The sequence below is a fragment of the Thalassophryne amazonica genome, chromosome 15 (assembly GCF_902500255.1).
Source record: "Thalassophryne amazonica chromosome 15, fThaAma1.1, whole genome shotgun sequence".
In the NCBI taxonomy this organism is placed as follows: Eukaryota; Metazoa; Chordata; class Actinopteri; order Batrachoidiformes; family Batrachoididae; genus Thalassophryne; species Thalassophryne amazonica.
The window spans coordinates 47020017-47038860 of NC_047117.1; the positions used below are offsets into that span (position 1 = coordinate 47020017).

Consider the following 18844-nt stretch of genomic DNA (forward strand, 5'->3'; position numbering starts at 1 on the left):
ACAAAATGATAATTCTCTGACAAATGGCAAAAAGTTCTTTGTCAACCAACTTTTCCATCACTAAAAAATGCTAAAATTACTGCAAATATGTGTATAGTTTGACAAACAGCAAAAAGGGTTTAATTGTTGACCAGATATCTTCACATTTAGTACCCAAAGTTGAATTGAAGAGACAGTTGTTTAATCATTCCTTGGACAGATAAATGATATTACAAATTTAACCAAAAAAAAAAAAAAAAAAAATTGAAACGCTCAGAAGAGGGTCACTCAGATCTTCCCATGCTACTTTGTTAAAATCTGAAAATTAAGCCTCGTTTCCACCGAGCGCTCTGGATCGGTACAGCACGGAATGGGACGCTCGTGATGCAGCTTTCTGTAAGTACAGTTTCTCAATTCCTGTTTTAATTTTAAAACATATTTCTTTCTAACTGTTAAATCTTTTAAAATAGTCAGAGATTACTTCCAGGTCAGTAACCTGAAGACAGTTTTCTTTCTTTTGAATTTGAATTTTAAATTTGGAATGTTTTTATTTTAACAGTTTCAATCATCACGGTGTCATGCTTTACAACTTATTTTGCTCTAAAACACTATTGCTTGCATTTATGTGGGGAAAGTACTATGCAAATAAAAGATGTTCTTACAATTTCTTATATTTGCCTCAAATCATTCCTGGAGAAAACAAATCTCCAAAAATACAATGAACTTTATGGGTTGGGGGAAAGTTGCAGAAAAGGAGAATTATTTGCTCAATAATTAATCACTGCGGTCTTATGTGGTGGATTAGATTTCTAAAACCATATTTGCAGTTTCACAATAGAAGATGCATGGCTGTGTTGAATTTCTGAGTTACAGTTGAGTAGATGACAGCCAGGAGGTGGCAACAAACAACAAGCCAATGAGAAAACTTCCAGGCATCAGAGCTGAGTTTCCTGAAGACATCAAATCAAAAGATTCCACAGGTTATTTAAGAAAACAATACAGCTTTCTTATAGTAACCTGTAATACAATAACTGTTGTGTGCATAAAACATGCACATTTTTATAGAATATGTCAAAACATTTGTCTTTGGAAAGTCTGGAAGAAAAAAGTGGGAGATATTATGGAACAGCCCGAATACTAGAACGTGGTGGATGCAAACAGACCTGCTACACACGCTTTACTGATTCACAGTGAGTGAAAGAACAAATCACATGAAAAAGAAAGAAGCATGTAGAAGCTTCTATCGGTAAGTTTAGAATTTCACTGCCTGTGTGATTAGCAGGACATGCACAGGATTAATAGACTTACTCAGTCAAAGAGTCATTGAGTCATTGAGTGTGTGGGTTCACAAATTGCAAAACATGTATCTCCATTAAAAACTACTCTGAAATTCTGTGTACAGATACAGATGAGGACCAGCAAACCTTGTATTTTGGGGCATGTTGCCATTTTTTAACATGCCAAATAAAATAAAGATAGACAGGCCTACCAAGGTGCTTGTGAACCCTTGTTGCTAATCAGAGGGTCATGGTGGCCAATAAGGCCACAGTTCATTGTTATGTCAGCCTATACTGTACTTGATGAATGATTGGTATCTCATTTCTCATGGCTAAACGTATGATTGGAATACCAGTTGAATACTAATACAGGAATATTTTGATTCTAATTGAGATTTTAGATGTTTTAATGCTATGGGGGACCACTCGCATTGTTGTTTTTTTTTGGGGGGGGGGGGGGGGGGGCAGGTGTAGTGCGATTTGAATTTAGTCAGTGTCTTCTAAAATATGTGCAGTTTCATGGCTGGAATACAGTTATCCAGTAAAATGGTGTATTTACTACATGGAGCATCAACAGCATGTATACTTTTACAAACATTTCGAAACGTGTCAAAATCAATAAATATGGGAGGATGTACTCTTTTAAACTCAAGTGCACACATTGTGGGTTTTTTTAATCTACTGGAAATGTATAATGTGTGTGGAAAAATAACACCAGATACATGATGATGTTCTGGGCAAGTGGTTTTCGCTAAGTGCAGCATTTACACTTGCACAGCATTTATATTGTTTGTGATACTATAGGCCAGGGGCGGACAGTGAGCGCCAAGATAGTGTAGGTGTTTCTGCACCCAGGCAGCTCAGTAGGTGGGTCTACTGATGAGCTTCTTCCCAGAACGTAAACACCTGATCATCAATGAAATCACCTGCAATATCTTGACCCTTCTTGGCACACTATTGCCCACCCAACCTATATGCTGATCCTTGATTTTATGCATGTATTTTCACACCGACACACATATAATTACATTACATATAATTACACACTTACCGTTACATGATGGGGTCTCTATGAATTCTCCCATTATGGAATTTGTTTTGACTGAGTCCAGCAGCTTTTGGTTGATCTCCCCTTAAAAAAAAAAATGAAGTGATTCTTAATTCCATGCAGGCATGTGACACTCTCAGTCTTAGATATGATACCTGAAAATGACAGCAGTTGAGTCTGTTGTTCATGGACAAAAAATTCTCAGTATAATTGTATAATTAATAATTGTACCTTATGGGACATACTTCGTTTTATCAAGAATGCACTTCAAGTTTGTGTAGTGTGTGTGTGTGTGTGTATATATATATATATACACACCAAAAGGCACGCATGTCTTTTCCACATTTTTTAACAAGCAGGTGCCTCTATTTTTAGACATGCACAAACAGAGATGTCGCAAAAGACATTAAATGCAATACACTTTTCACTCATGGTAACGGCAACATGATGATGTCTTAGATATGATACCTAAAAATGACAGCAGTTGAGTCTTTTGTTCATGGACAAAAAATTCTCAGTATAATTGTATAATTAATAATTGTACCTTATGGGACATACTTCGTTTTTATCAAGAATGCACTTCAAGTTTGTGTAGTGTGTGTGTATATATATATATATATATATATATATATATATATATATATATATATATATATATATATATATATATATATATATATATATATATATATACCAAAAGGCGCGCATGTCTTTTCCACATTTTGTAACAAGCAGGTGCCTCTATTTTTAGACATGCACAAACAGAGATGTTGCAAAAGACATTAAATGCAATACACTTTTCACTCATGGTAATGGCAACATGACACTTAACTAAACTGAATAAACCAATTTAACGACAAAAACACAATAAATCTATCACACTAACAGCACTGTTAAACTAACATGAACCACAACATTTAAAACCCCAAAATCACAAATTCCCATGGTGCATTACAGCACAATGTCGATTGTTTACTGGTAAGCTAAAATTGCTAATTTCTCCCAAGAAATATTAGTCCTATCAACTTTCCATGTTCACAGCATTCATCCTTGACCCAAAATACACAAGTATACCAAACAGCAATTGCCAGGTCTCCTCAGTTTGTACGTGATCAGAGAAAATGGGTAAGATAAGATAAGATAAGATAAGATAAGATAAGGGGTAAATCTTCCACTGTGTCAGGAAGGACAACCGGTGTAGAAAATGCAAATTCAACACACAGATCCACCTCAGATCTGCTGTGGTGGCCTCGTGTGAAAAAACAAAACAAAAAAAAAACAAGGGGGCATCCAAAGGGACTAATTATATATGGGACTAGCTCATTTATTCATTCCATCACTGCATTTTACAGGTTATTAAGGTGCTACATCCTTACATTTGTTTTGCTTGTTATTGGGGTTGTAACAATAAATCGTGAACTGTGATAATCATGTCATGAAACCTGTATTGAATCACATTGCTTATATATTTGTATCGTGTACTATGAAAACTCAACTACTGCACAGAAGAAATAATGGCCTCTTGCAGAAGACTCATAAATGATTCATAAAACATACAAATAGCAGATAACACCAAGAATTATAATTTATACTTTAAATAATTTGTTTCTTTAAACACTTACTATAAATTGCTTTCTACATAATTAGTGGGAACAGTGATGTAATTGTGTTTCTTGATGTGTATTGACAAGTGATAGCTGAATCGTGCATCATATTATGGAGCTCATGCATCCTTACACCCCTAAAGCAGTTTACTTTTGAGTGTTATTACAATATCCATGCTGTTGGAGATGTTGGAAGGTATAAATGTCCATCCTGTGTGAAAACTCTGCACAGAAATGTCTCTGTTTTCTACAGGGGCAGAGGAAGGCACTAAAAACCAGACCCAGACAGGTACAGCATCAGGTTTCTAATTCTGGAGGTTCTCTAAAGATTTTCAATGCCTGTAACTGTTCATTGTTTTGACGAGTACAGTGTGGGAGCTTGCATGAGAAAAACCACACAGAGGAGAATCAACGTGGGCTCTACAGATGAACTTTGGCCCTGTCTTGCCCCGGTACAAAAAGGAATACAGCCCAATGCAGGTGTTATTGGTGGTGCACAGCTGAGGCAATTGTCATTTTCATGCCCAGGTGTCATATTTTTAAAATCACTAATTTACTTGTGTTTATTCGTGCTCTCGTGGGCGTTTTGGTCTAAAAATGAAGTGTAATCAGGTGCACTGCCCATACACTGCAATCATGTGCGGCAGAAAGTGACTGGCCACAGACCACTTGACCACCGAAAATCCCAGTCTAAAGCTGAGTGCACAATTTTTTGTCAATTTGCAATGCTCAATATTCAGATGTGTTCACACAGGCAGACTCACAATGTGCGCATACTGCATTAGTGCACCACTGTAAAATGAACAATGAGATCCAAGTAAGGACTACAGGGAAAAACTAAACTCTGGTTTTTACCATATTTTGACTCTGGTTTGCTTCTTCTCTAGGCTGGTTTCATATATCAAAAGGAAAATTGGTGCAAAAGGCCTCCCCACTATGATGTTGGACAAGTTCATCATTTTAAGTGTTTTGACTGTAATTGTGACTACCAGGGGGCTAACTCTTCGAAACATGACTTTGTATATCAAATGTGAAACTCTGCATATTTGGTAAGTTGGTGCACAAGATCACCTCACTAAGACCTCAGACAAGTTCAGTCGTGGGTGCATTTCAATTCTAATTGCAGCCACCAGTGGAAGTGTCCTGGAAACCTTGTGTATATGATACATAAGGTCCATCAATGTGAAACTTGGTGTGCAAGGTCGCATCACTAAAACCTTGGAGATGCTCAGTGTTGGACACAGTTTGATTGTAATTTTGAGTTTCTGAGACCTAGTGTATACAAGAACTCCACAAGGATTATGATTAAACAGCCCCCCCACCCCTGACTATGCACCCATATCAGTGGATTTGGTTTGATGGTGTTGTCTTGCCAGCCAGCTTGGGGAGAAAGGAAACCAGTGCAAAAACACTGCACTAGCATTAACTTTTATTTTGTTGTTGATTTTTGTTTTCAATTAAAATACAGCATGTACTTGCATCTGGAACCTGCCTATGTGAGGCTTTGAGAGGCTTCTTGTAAATACTACAGAAAAAGTCTGCACTTGACTTCAGACCAGGTTTGTACGGCTCCATGGTGCAATTGCTTTCTGCTTCCACATGACAGTAAAATACGAGCACTGCACCTATCCATACCTCATTTTTAGACCAACACACCCACGGGCACACAGATGGTTTGAGATTTAAAGAATGACCACTGGGCATGAAAATGACAACCATTGACGACTGCACTGACTGCACACTACCAATAACACTGTGCGTTACTTTCCACCAGATGGAAGATGGGGTCAACGATCTTATTGGATGTGTGAGCTTCCGGAACAGTCAGAACTCCTCTAACCTGTCACTGAGTTTTTGTAAAAAGCATCTAATCCTGCAAAACATTCTGACATAATTGAGTGTGATTAAAATGCATCTGCGTTGGTGCTGCAAAACAACATTCATGGAATTGCACAGCACAACCTTCTGCAATGGCACATAATGTTGAAAAATGTAATTACGTTAGCCATGTGATTTTGTAATTTTTGGAGAAAACCTACTACTATGAAGATTGAATGGAAATTAGAAGTACATCATCAGGATTTAAATCTTGTTGGTGTGGTGATGGGTTTTACACGTTTCCTTTATTCATCAGTTGTAGTGGTTCATTTGTAATTGATGGAAAATTAATTAATTTATGAATTTGTTATGGTTTGATGAAAAAATCCAAATCATTCTCTGCTTCTAGCTTCTGAAATGTGAGGAATCATGGTTTTTACAACCATGTAAATTGAATAGCTTTTGAATCGGTTGGAAAAACATCAATCAAATGTGACAACTGGAATTTCTGGGCATTTTAGTGGTTAAACCTTTAAGTGAGAGCTGGGATACATACCAGATACCATGAACCTGACTTCCTGACATCTTTCCATTGATGTACTGAAGGGAGAGTTCGACAGGATGGTAATTCGTGAGATGTGATTCTTCAAGACTTGCGAAACCCTGTCACGAAATTTATACCTGTGGGAAAAAGTTAAACTCAGTTTCAGTAAGACAGTCAAAATGGGTGTTGATGAATTGTACAACTGATAGGTCAACAGAAAACATGAAGCTAATAAGACAAGGCTCTAGCATCTGTTGCTAGAATGTCTTTTGGTGTGGAGTAGTGAGAACCAAATGGCCACTATTAGCCCCATAATTCTACACTTCACATCTGCATTAAATTCTGTTCTGCACTGGACTTAAACTCATGGGAGGTGGATGCTCTAACAAATAGGCTAAAACCTAGTGTCCCTAGTAGTGCACACTGGAATGACTTTTGGGGTCGGGGAGTGAGGTTTACTGCACAGTACCCACTGGCCACTGCTACAAATGTGGATGAGTGAATGGAAATATAACAATAGCTGTATAATGAAGGCCAAAACTGGAACCAAAAGGCAGATATGAAGCACACGGTTGAATAGTGGCAAACAAAAATAATATCTTACCAGTCCAATGACAAGAAACAGCAGGAATCTTATACTGAAAAACCAAATGGGTGGCAACATGAAAGAAGATATGGGAAAACACAGCAGGATAAATACGACTCATAGAAGGGGATAAGAGCAGGTCTGACAAAACCAGATGAACTGGCAAATGTTGAGCGAAAAACTGAGGGAATAAAGTGCACAGTGATGGAACAATGTGACAGGTGTGGTGATTGCGGACCCCACCCGTTTACCTCTTGAACTCTCACCTCAAACAACTTTCCCTTAAAAACCTAAAAGTCCTAAAAAACAAAAAACGTGTACAACTGCGCTGCTCCAAACTGCCGGCGTTGCAGTTTAAATATGGTGTTGTCCTTATTCTATTTATGAAAGTGCAGTGATGTAAAAGCCATTTTTTAATTTCACATGCAAAACTTATTTCAGGAATAGCTCAGGGCAGAGTGGTACATAATGTGGTAATGAATGCGGTACTTTTGCATGTTGGCTCACAGCTCATGCATCTGAGTTATTTTCCTGTTTATTAAGACGTCATGATACTAATCTGGAGAGGAAGACATGAGTGAAACATATCATTTTGTGCGCAACCCAGTTTCTTTTGTGTACTTTTTATTAATTTATTTTTTGCCTACACCTTTGACTCAGATGTGATGTTGTCAGCCTGTCCAAGAACACCATGTCGCTGTAAATTAATGGAGAGAATTATTCAGCTATGGGGATGTGTTTCTGGGTATCTTCTTCTAAAAGGCCAGCAATTTGTTGAGACAAGTTGTTTCTGTTCAAGATTTAAAGGAGATTAGACTTAATGTCATAGTACTGACATAAATGTGTTTTGAATGACAGGGAGGACCAAACTCTGTCCTCACATTTTTTTCAGCTTTTTTTTAATTACAAGCTTTCATTAGTAAAGAGCCTGAAGGAGCCATTTTACTGTCAGAAGTTGTAAATGAACCAGATGATTTGAACAAAACAAAGCAAAAACATTCATGGACAGAGAGCCAGGAGCATTTTTACAGATATTTGTCACAGCAGCAATTTTTATGTTGCAGAACAAAATCATTACTGGTCCAACAGAACACCTGCGTTCCACGTTTGTGTCCAAGTTGACGTTGTGCTGCTTCAGAAGAATTCAGACATCATTTTACATCATAAATGCTTTTGACTGCTGTCATTAAGTGTCATTCGGTTTTTGTGACTTTTTTGTGAATTTGTCGAGTCAATGCATACGCAAAGTGCTAATAATTATGTATGCCTGATTTTTTTTTCCTTAAAGGTCTGTGGAATATACATCTGTGTAGTTAATAAATTTATCTTTTACAATTGTGCAAACAAATTTGCTCAGTCATTTTCCCGTTCAAACTCAGGATTCCCCATAATGTCAATACCCTTATCCTTAACATTGTTGCCACTTTATGACAAAAATCGGTCCACAATCACTCATAATGTTGCCCGAAATGGTGCAGAATCAGTCAATAATGTGGCTATTGTTAACTTTGGATGATTTATTGTGAAAAGTATTGCAATTATTACATGCGAATCTGCAGACCAAAGGCTTTCAGTCAGATGTATAATAATATCTCTTACTTTTGCTATCTACTGAGTCTGCCATGTCCATGCATGGGTGTGGTTCCACCAAAACACACCCAGGATTAATGAACTAACTAAATACAACGTCCTTTTGAGTTTTGCATAATTAGTCTAAACTCTCAAAAAAAAATTCAACAAATAAAATAGTAGTAAAATGTACAAAAAAGCAATTTAAAAATGTTTATGTATTTTTGAGCTAGAATTCATACACGCTCCACCTCTGAGGCAGATGATGCCACATGGTTGACAGCTCATCAACTGTGTGAAAATAAAATTTGGTACGTTGTCTTTTACTTATTATTAATTTTATTCTAACCCTAAACCTAACCCAAGCTTAACTTTAACTAAAATGCAAATCCACATTGCTGAACATTAAATGCAACATGCACATTGCGCAAGAGCAGGATTTTGTAGAAATACACACAAACTAAGAGGTTTAAGTATTTCTTTTATATCATATTAAGCACATCAGGGGAACGTGTTGTTTTTTTCACTGTAGGCAATATGTCATCATGAGCATATAACTAATGCAGTGCCCATAGGAAATTTGTATTCCAACAGAAAATTGGGAGCTTAAGTGCATTTCTCATGGATGGTCGTATGAGGCTGTGTTTGAAGGTGGGATGTACAAAGAGGTGTACATTATACACTCAACAAAAATATAAACGCAACACTTTTGGTTTTGCTCCCATTTTGTATGAGATGAACTCAAAGATCTAAAACTTTTTCCACATACACAATATCACCATTTCCCTCAAATATTGTTCACAAACCAGTCTAAATCTGTGATAGTGAGCATTTCTTTGCTGAGATAATCCATCCCACCTCACAGGTGTGCCATATCAAGATGCTGATTAGACACCATGATTAGTGCACAGTTGTGCCTTAGACTGCCCACAATAAAAGGCCACTCTGAAAGGTGCAGTTTTATCACACAGCACAATGCCACAGATGTCGCAAGATTTGAGGGACCGTGCAATTGGCATGCTGACAGCAGGAATGTCAACCAGAGCTGTTGCTCGTGTATTGAATGTTCATTTCTCTACCATAAGCCGTCTCCAAAGGCGTTTCAGAGAATTTGGCAGTACATCCAACCAGCCTCACAACCGCAAACCACGTGTAACCACACCAGCCCAGGACCTCCACATCCAGCATGTTCACCTCCAAGATCGTCTGAGACCAGACCAGAATGGGAGCAAAACCAAAAGTGTTGCGTTTATGTTTTTGTTGAGTATATTATTTGAATATAATATTTCATATTGTTTTAAAAATCTGTTTTATTATCAATTATATGAAAATAATAGGATTCCTATTAAACAGGTTATTTGAAGAGAGTCAGACAAAATTAAACAGAACATTTAGAATATTTAAAACAGCAAATCTCAGTACCACATCTCCTGAACATGGTTAATTAAAATTTGAACTACCAGCAAATATAAGATTTTATTCAGCTTATGTACATATTGAAACGTTGTACACATTGTGGGAAAATATAAGATTTTATTCAATTTATGTACTTACTGAAGCATTGTACAAATAGTGGGAAATTTGTTTTTTGTTGTTGTTGTTGTTTGTTTGTTTTTTATTTATTTTTTAATTAAAGTTTAACAATTACACATAGTACAAAGGTATGCCAGGGGTCAACGAATAGAGATAAACATAAAATAAATAAATATAAAACAGATAATCTGTCAGTACTTAAAATAATTTAGAATATCAAGAGTCTTCACAGCTTTAGGGTTTGATGATGACTGAATTGAGACTTTTTAATGTTGTAATTCAAGCAAGTAGAGTTTGAACAGGGGCTTTTTTCCTGAAAATTTACATATATGAATATAAAAGGGAAATTTGTTGTGTTTGCAAAAAACGGATTTTGCTAACGTCTCCTCAATGTTGTCAAGGTAAACTCAGTCGCAAGGAACACTGACAGCATAAGTCTCACAATAAAAGTATTTAATGGGATGCTGCATTAAACGTTTTATTGTGAAATGGTGTGAGCAACGTGAACTATCTGATGTTGTTTGTCCGATTACAGTGAGGCAAATAAGTATTTGATCCACTGTCCATTTTCCAAGTTTTCCCACCTACAAAGAATGGAGCGGTCTGTAGGTTTTATCATAGGTACACTTCAACTGTGAGAGACAGAATCTAAAAAAAAAAAAAAATCAGAGGTCCACTCCTCCATACAGATCTTCTCCAGATCTTTCACGTTTGGAGTTTTAGCTCTCTCCCAAGATTTTCTTTGAGTTCAGGTCTGGAGACTGGCTCAGCCACTCCAGGACCTTGAAATGCTTCTTATGGAGCCCCTCCTTAGTTGCCCTCGCCGATGTGTTTGGGGTCACTGTCATGCTGGAAGACCCAGCCATGAGCCATCTTCAATGCTCTTACTGAAGGAAGGAGGTTGTTTGCCAAAATTTGACGATACATGACCCCATCCATCCTCCCTTCAATACGGTGCAGTCGTCCTGTCCCCTTTGCAGAAAAGCACCCCTGCAGGATTTTAAACCATGAGGGCATCGTGTGTTACAAATGTAATCTTTGTAACTGTGGTCCCAGCTCTCTTCAGGTCATTGTGTTGTGTGGGCCGCTGAAGAGGAGGTACTGCTGGCCCACCACCACTAGAGGGCGCCCTGCCTGGAGTGCGGGCTCCAGGCACCGGAGGGCGCTGCCGCCTTACGGGAGCAGCCAGGATGACAGCTGTCATCTATCACTGGAGACAGCTGATCCCAATCACTGAGGAGGTATATCAGCAGGACGGCATCTCCACCTCATTTGCCGAGATATCGCTCTACCAAGGAGGTAACGAACTCAGCCAGCCCTTCATCATTTGTGAAAGGAACGTATTTGATAAGTATCCTAGTTACTAGACAGTGTTGTTTCTGATTAGAGGTGGAGGTGGTGTTTTCCACCCCACGTGTTGTTGGGTGCAGCCGCACCCACGTCTGACTGTGTCTGTTCCTCGCCAGCAGTACCGGATCCGACGAGCGGAGGCAGAGACCACCTGGGAGTTCGGGACTTGGCGGTTCCAGTATTCCCGGGGTTCGGTGGCAGAGGAAATCGGGTGGTTCCGGTTCGTCTTGGACAGACGTCTCCTATCGTCGAGCCTGCCCACACGACACCGTTGGAATTTAACTTGAGACCGAAATTGTGATTTGTTGTATTTGTTGTGCGTGTTCACAACAGTAAAGCCTTGTTATTTGACTTTCTTCATTGTCCGTTCATTTGCGCCCCCTGTTGTGGGTCCGTGTACTGACACTTTCCCAACACATTGACCAGGTAGCAGGTAGGAGGGCTTCTTAAAGAAAAACGAACAGGTCTGTGAGAGACAGAATTCTTGCTGGTTGGTAGGTAATCAAATACTTATTTCATGCAATGAAATGCAAATTAATTAATTAACAATCATACAATGTGATTTTCTGAATATTTGATCTTAGATTCAGTCTCCCACAGTTGAAGTGTACCTACAATAAAAATTACAAACCTCTCCATTGTTTGTAGGTGGGAAAACTTGCAAAATCAACAGTGGATCAAATACTTATTTGCCTCACTGTACTTATGGGCTTTGAAAATGGAAAGACTACATATAAAATTGTCTGTAATTCCTTAATGATAAAAGTGATTTTTTTGTTAAACCCACTGAATTAAGGCTGAAAGTCTGGACTACAATAATATCTTATCTGTTTCATATCAGTTCCACTGCAAAAAAAGTCACTGTCCAAGTACCTATAGACATGACTGCATTTGTAGATAAATCAAAGTACATCAATGCAATAGAGGAAGTTTTTGTTTATTTAAATTTTACACTTATCCCTGTTCGGATTGTGGTAGAATGATGCTGGAGTTGGTAAAAGTTTTGTGTCACATTTAAATAACTTTAAAGGACTTATGGGACACACAGTCACATACACAGACAATCATCCAGTGTCCATCTTTTGGTTCTAAAAGGTCAACAGTTATTAATTACAAACTCACCTGCTAAAGTTAGCCACAATGGGAAACCTCTGTGTCGCTGAAGGGGATTCTGGTGAGATGGCAGCACACGCCAGAACGTCAGTTCTGTTTTTCAGCAAGACGTACTTGAGCACAACTGAAAATTTGGACAAATTAATTATTTTAAAGGTTAAAACGATGACCAAAATTTATTTGTGCCAATATAAAACCATGAACCTATAACTGAAGTACTTGGCCTGTGTGTTTCATGTAAGTATACAAAATATTTAAATAGAATTATACATACTGTTAAGGCCACATGTTTGCATACAATTTGGCTTTTAAACTTTTACCCAATTCCACACATTCAGTGGTGACAGACAATTCCCATGTTTAATCAATTACAATATATATTTTTTTTCCATTGCCAATTCAATTTTTAAAAAGAAGATAAGAAACATTTATTGATCAAATTATGTTAATGGCTGAAACATTTTGTTGGTATTTGAAGGACTTTGTATTTTTATTACTAAAGATGAATCAAATGGTCAGGACAGTCTTCCACAAGCTTTTATTATTTTTGGCCCATTCCTCTTGACCAAAGTGGTGTTTTAGAGTCTCCTTTGCTCAGACACATTTTTTCTCCAGTTCAGTCCACAAATTTTCTCTGGGGTTCAAGTCAGGGCTGTGGAATAGCAACCCATTCTCACAGCAGTTTGTGAAGGCATCATGAAATGGGATTTAATTTATTAGTTCTGGATAACGTCACAATATGTGTATCACAAAATCTGGGTGATGTGGGGGGATGGGGGTGTTATGATTATGTTTCGGGTTAGGGGTAAGGTTAAAAATACTGAACTGAACATCACGAAAATGTGACGCATTTCATGACAGTATCATGGAAAAAAAAAGCCACTGTATCTCAGTTTAGGAAGTATGTCTGGGACGGTTCCCTTATCATCCTGTGATGTGGGGCAGGTTTGAAACTGAGTGTGAAACTGCTGGGATTAGGATCGGGACCTCTGAATCTGAGACCGCCATCCTCTGTCGGAAAACGTATGATTGTCTTCTCTAGGTCAGGGGAGCTTTATTGCCCAAAGTAGAGGAGTTCCAAGTATCTCGGAGTCTTTTTCATGAGTGGGGGTAAGATGGAGATTGATGTCAACAGATGGATTGGGGCTGCGACTAATATCCTTCAGACAGTATCAGGCCGTCAAGGTGAGGAAAGAGCTAAGTCGGAAAGCTAGGCTCTTGATTTTGCTAGTTGCTTTACGCTCCTATCCTCACCTACGCTCATGAGCTTTGAACAGTGACTGAAAGAACAAGTCTGCAGACACAAGCAGTAGAAAAGAGGTTCCTTATGTGTGTTTACACTCAGGGACAGGGTGGGAAGCTCACATATCCTGGAGCAAGACCCGCTGTTTCTTCACACTGGAAGGAGCCAGCTCAGATGGTTCAGATATCTGGTGAGAATACCCTCTGTTTGTCTCCCTAGGGTGGACTTCCAGGCACATTCAACTTACCTAAGTCACCCAACCAGGTAGAGATAAAGATAAAGGCATTGCAATGCACAGAACTGTCAGTTAAAGTCTACTGGGCTATTGCGGCTATTTGTAATGTGTTGATTTCTTTGTCTGTATGTTGTTTAAATTTGTAACAGACAGCTTATGAAATTAAATTGTTACATGTGCTACAGGTTATATTAGCTATATTATATTTATTAATATGTATTAACAGGTTAGATTATATTATATTAGGTGTTTTGTGATGATACTACTTGTTGCTGAATTAATGCAGGGTTTTGTTTTGTTTTTTTTTGTTTTTTTTGTTTGTTTTTTTGCAAGTGTTTTCTGCATTTGCTCATGTTCCCCCAGTTTGCAATGCAACAAAAAAGGCAAATAATACAAACAGCAAAAGTACAATATTACATTTTTCATATTTCAGTGTTAGGGCTTTTCTCAACCACCGTAATTAGCAGAATAATGAGCACTATAAAATCATTTTGTTTTTTGTTTTGTTAATTACCATTTTATATGTGTTGACCTGCTTCAAACTGATATTTGCATGAGAGGAAACCGAGATTTATTTATTTATGCATTTATAGTCACAGGACCAACATGTGCAGACTGATCTGAGTAATTTTGAAAATGCGGAAATGAGCACTTGTGGTACCTGTGCTGTCGCCTCCCAGCTGGATGATGCTGTCGGTGAATAGCTGCCGCTGTCCCAGGGTCATGTTACCAAACCTATGGCTTACCTCTCCAACCACACAGCTCAGAGGGGTTTGACGTGAACAGCTGGAGCTCTGAAGACAGAACATAAATAAGGAAATTAAATTCACTTGCAACACAAGAGAGCAAATACGTATCTATGATCAGACAATAGTTTTTTTATTGTTCACAAATAAATGCTCTGCAGTCCTACATTAACTCCTGTCTGAGTTAAGAGAAAGTCGATTTTTAAACAAGCAATTTTGTCCTGAAAAAACATAATGGCACAGACGGAGACCAGTTCTAGTGTCATTAAGTGTCATTTTTCTGTCACTATGTTTAGTCAACTCATTAAAATCAAACAACATGCAACACAAAGGAATTTGAGTTTTCTGTAAGATGAGATCATAGAACATGATCATCACCAGACTGGTTTTTCTCATTGTATTAAAGGGTGTAGTGTTATTATTAAAATGTTTTCATCTACCTATGAGTTTGCAACAACGGCCAGTTTGCTGAGAAGGAGAATTGAGAAATGCAGCGATTGTTCACGTCATTATCCTCTGCTGGCTTTAAGACCAGAAGGACGACATAGAATTGAAGGGTTCAGATGAAAAACTCAGTATCTCCAAAACCACAATTTTTTTTTTTTTGTTAAGGCCAATGTGCACTTTGCTACTTACATAATTATCAGTGTCCAAAATAATAAAGAATTTGAAAACACCATTTTCATTTTGTTTGTCGACATCTGTGCATTTAGTTCATGCATTTTTATTTACAGTAAATCTCCATTTTAAATATATTTTTTTTCTCCATTAAAAAAATTACTGAATAGATTTGCATCTGAACCCTTCAACTGCACTCCATCTATGCGTCAGTCAAAGTGGGCATCCTAAATAAGTGTATCTCAGAGAAGTTTGAATTTGTGCATGGTTGGGTTTCACCAAGACTCTCTCAGAATAGAATTATTTATAACTGGCATGGGGGGGTGGAGTTGCCAGTATCAACTGACTCTTTTTCATATTGCTACTGTAACCAGTCACACACCCCCGCCCCCCCAACACACACACACATTCTAAAAAATAAACCGCTGTCTCAAGGAGAAAATGTGATGTAAGAATTTCCATAGATTTTGTAAAAAAGTTGTTTCAACTTAACTAAAGTTATTTCAAATTACTAGAAAAGACTTGTGGCATTAACTCAGTTGAAAGTTGAAATAACTAAGTTAAAGTAACTTAAAAAAGTGGATGCAAATTGTTAACATCAATTTTTCTCATTGAGACAGCAGTTTCTTTTTAGAGTACACTAAAAAAGCACGTAAATATTCAGCATACATAAATGATAAAGCTTTCATTTTAAAATTTTGAATGCAGAATGACCAGTGTTGTAGTTACCCAAATCCAAATGGTGACAGTGTGGTTCAGTCGTCAACTCACCTGTTTGTTTTTATTACTACGTATTACAGAACACAAGAACATTGGATTGTCAGAACACAAAAGATATGCTTCAGTGAACATTTTCTTTTATCTACCAACCAGCTGAACATCACAGTACAAATTCCTAACAAGGATGCCCATAACTTATCATATTATGTGTCAGGAATATTACTCAAAAACAAATTGTGTGTTGCAGAAATAGTCCATTTTTAGGCTCGGTATGGTGGAAGAGACACGTTTTCTTTTGTGAGAGATCACATTTCTGTGCTTGGCAGAGATAGCAACTTTTGTGAGTGTGCTTCAAATTTAGATGAGTTCTTCCTTTCCAGTGAAAGATCAAAATAGGAACTGCACAAAACCTTTACAAAAGTCTTTGAGGAAGCTTATGGTGAAGTTACTTCTTCATTACATTCTCCTTCAATTACTGAAACCAAAAATAAAACAAAAGAGACAGAAGTTTAAGTGAACAAGTGATACCCTGATTGATCAGTCAGAATTGATAAGTGGTAACACTTTAATATTTCCAATGTGAGCTGTTGTACAAACGTTAAATTGTTGATAGCGGGTAAAAGGTGACCTAATGTTCATCTGAAAAAAGATTTGGCCATCAAAACATGCGTATTGTTCTTCCACAGTTCTTGTATAAAGTAACAACAAAACAAAAAAGACAAATAATGCTAACAGCAAAAGTACAATATTAAATTTTGTCATGTCTAGGCTATGCTCAAAATGCTGTGCCATCACGGATCATGTGTGGTAAATAGAAACAACAGTTGCATAATCATTGTGAGTGTAAGTCAAGTCAATTGCAGCATTTTGCCACATCCACACCACCACGGAACCGCCTTGAGCCTTGGTCTTGGTCCAGTCACTTGGTCCTCATTCCTAGATTGGTGTTTATCCTGTTATATCTCTCTAACAGGAGTTTCTCAGTTGCTGCAGCTAAATATGCATCCTCTACTGCCACTCTATCCCATGGTGTGCCCCAAGGTTCTGTTCTGGGACCTATTCTATTTACATTGTACTTGCTTCCACTTAGACACATTTTGAATTATTTTAATGATGTCTCATATCACTGTTATGTAGATGACATACAGCTGTACATCTCCTTTACTCCACAAAATGTTTCTAGGGTATCTGTTCTTCAAAAGTGTATTAATGTAAAAAAAATAAAAAATAAAAAAACTGGATGGCTGTTAACTATTTGTCATTTAATACAGCAAAAACTGAAGTTCTTGTTTGTGCCCCTGAGGAGTTTGTTCCCTCAGTGATTGAGAACCATGGCTCTCTGTTTGCTTTTGTTCACTTAGCAGTCAGAAATCTGGGTGTTACTTTTGACCAGGCTCTCACATTTCATGCACACATTACCCGTCTTGTGCAATCATGCCTGTTTCACTTATGGAACATTGCCCACCTTAGAAACACTGTGTCTCAAGCTGAGATGGAACAGATTATTCATGCCTTTATTTCTTCAAGTCTTGATTACTGTAATTTGCTGTTCCCTAGCCTTAGTAAGTCTTCACTGGACTGCCTACAAATGGTCTAGAATGCGGCTGCAAGGCTCCTTACAAAGTCATCTAAGTGGCGTCATGTAACACCCATTCTGTCCTCTTTGAATTGGCTCCCAATTTGATTCAGACTGCAATTTCAAGTATTGGTGATGACCTAAAAGTCATCACCAATATTTGAAATATACCAATATAAAGGTCAAATGCATTGGTATAAATATACCAATATAAAGGTCAAATGCATTGGTATAAATATACCAATATAAAGGTCAAATACAACTATATTTAGTGGCAAAATTGCATTAGTGTACTTTTGCACCCTTATGTGACAAGCAGGTCTCTGAGGTTCTCGGAGCAGAACCTGTAGGTTGTACCTTGGTCAAGGCTGAAGACCAAAGGAGACTGTGCATTTGAGGTTGTGACTCCTAAACTGTGGAATGCAGTGCCACTGTTCCTACATTTCGTGGACTCTGTTGGAACTTTTAAGGTGAAGCTCAAGACCCATTTGTACAGGCTTGCTTTCAACTAGTTTTATGTTATTGCTGTTTTTAGTTTGTTCATTTTTTTATTTCTGTATTTCTTAAATTATTGTAAAGCACTTTGTGATTTTATCTTGAAAAGTGCTATAACAAATAAATTTTACTTACTTACACTAAAGTGCTATGTGCTGGATCATGCACAGCGAAACACACCACTTGTAAAAATGTCAAAGCCAAAATGTCAAAGCTGGAGTTCCCTCATAATGCAAGTGATACTCCTCACCTTCCTCCTCATATTAGTTTGATATAAAACGTGACTTCTCTTCCACTTTCAAAGTGATTCATGACGCCTACAGCAATATGTTGGCATTCTGATTCTGATTTTACTGTAAATCAGAGCCACTTTTCCCTGTTGGCAATAAAAAGACCTATTTCACAAGCAGTCTAACTCTATATGTCTGCACTGAAAATAAAAAGAGGATGAGTGGACAGTCAGAACAAATGCTGTGTTGACTCACCATCGGTATAATTTTGTAAGGATTGAATGGCGTTTCTGGACAGGTAATGTTGTTGAGGTTTGCAGTGTTGTTTGTGATGAACAGAGATATCTCAGTCGTCTGCAACAAGGAATAAAACACAAATCTAAGAATTTGAGATTTTCCAGACAAGGATTAAAAACACAAAAGAACGGCCATGCTGGAAAACAAACATATCTGGGATCTTTGTTGTGGAAAATATCACTTTTGGGTTTTCAGGTTTTATTTTCAGGTTTTCTGAAGAATTAAGGCTGTTCAGGGAGGATTTCATTTCGCGATGGATTGAA

General features: G+C 37.7%; 1 protein-coding gene across 1 annotated transcript; it reads right to left on the reverse strand.

Moving 5' to 3' along the window:
• Positions 1 to 499: 499 nt before the first annotated feature.
• On the reverse strand, positions 500 to 18828 carry LOC117526587. The gene is made up of 7 exons (XM_034188646.1): positions 18763 to 18828; positions 18540 to 18638; positions 14561 to 14693; positions 12431 to 12545; positions 6283 to 6407; positions 2308 to 2388; positions 500 to 929 (listed from the first exon to the last, which is right to left on the reverse strand). Exons 1-7 carry the CDS (start codon positions 18826 to 18828, stop codon positions 847 to 849), a joined length of 702 nt encoding a protein of 233 aa, XP_034044537.1. The 3' UTR covers positions 500 to 846.
• Positions 18829 to 18844: the final 16 nt, after the last annotated feature.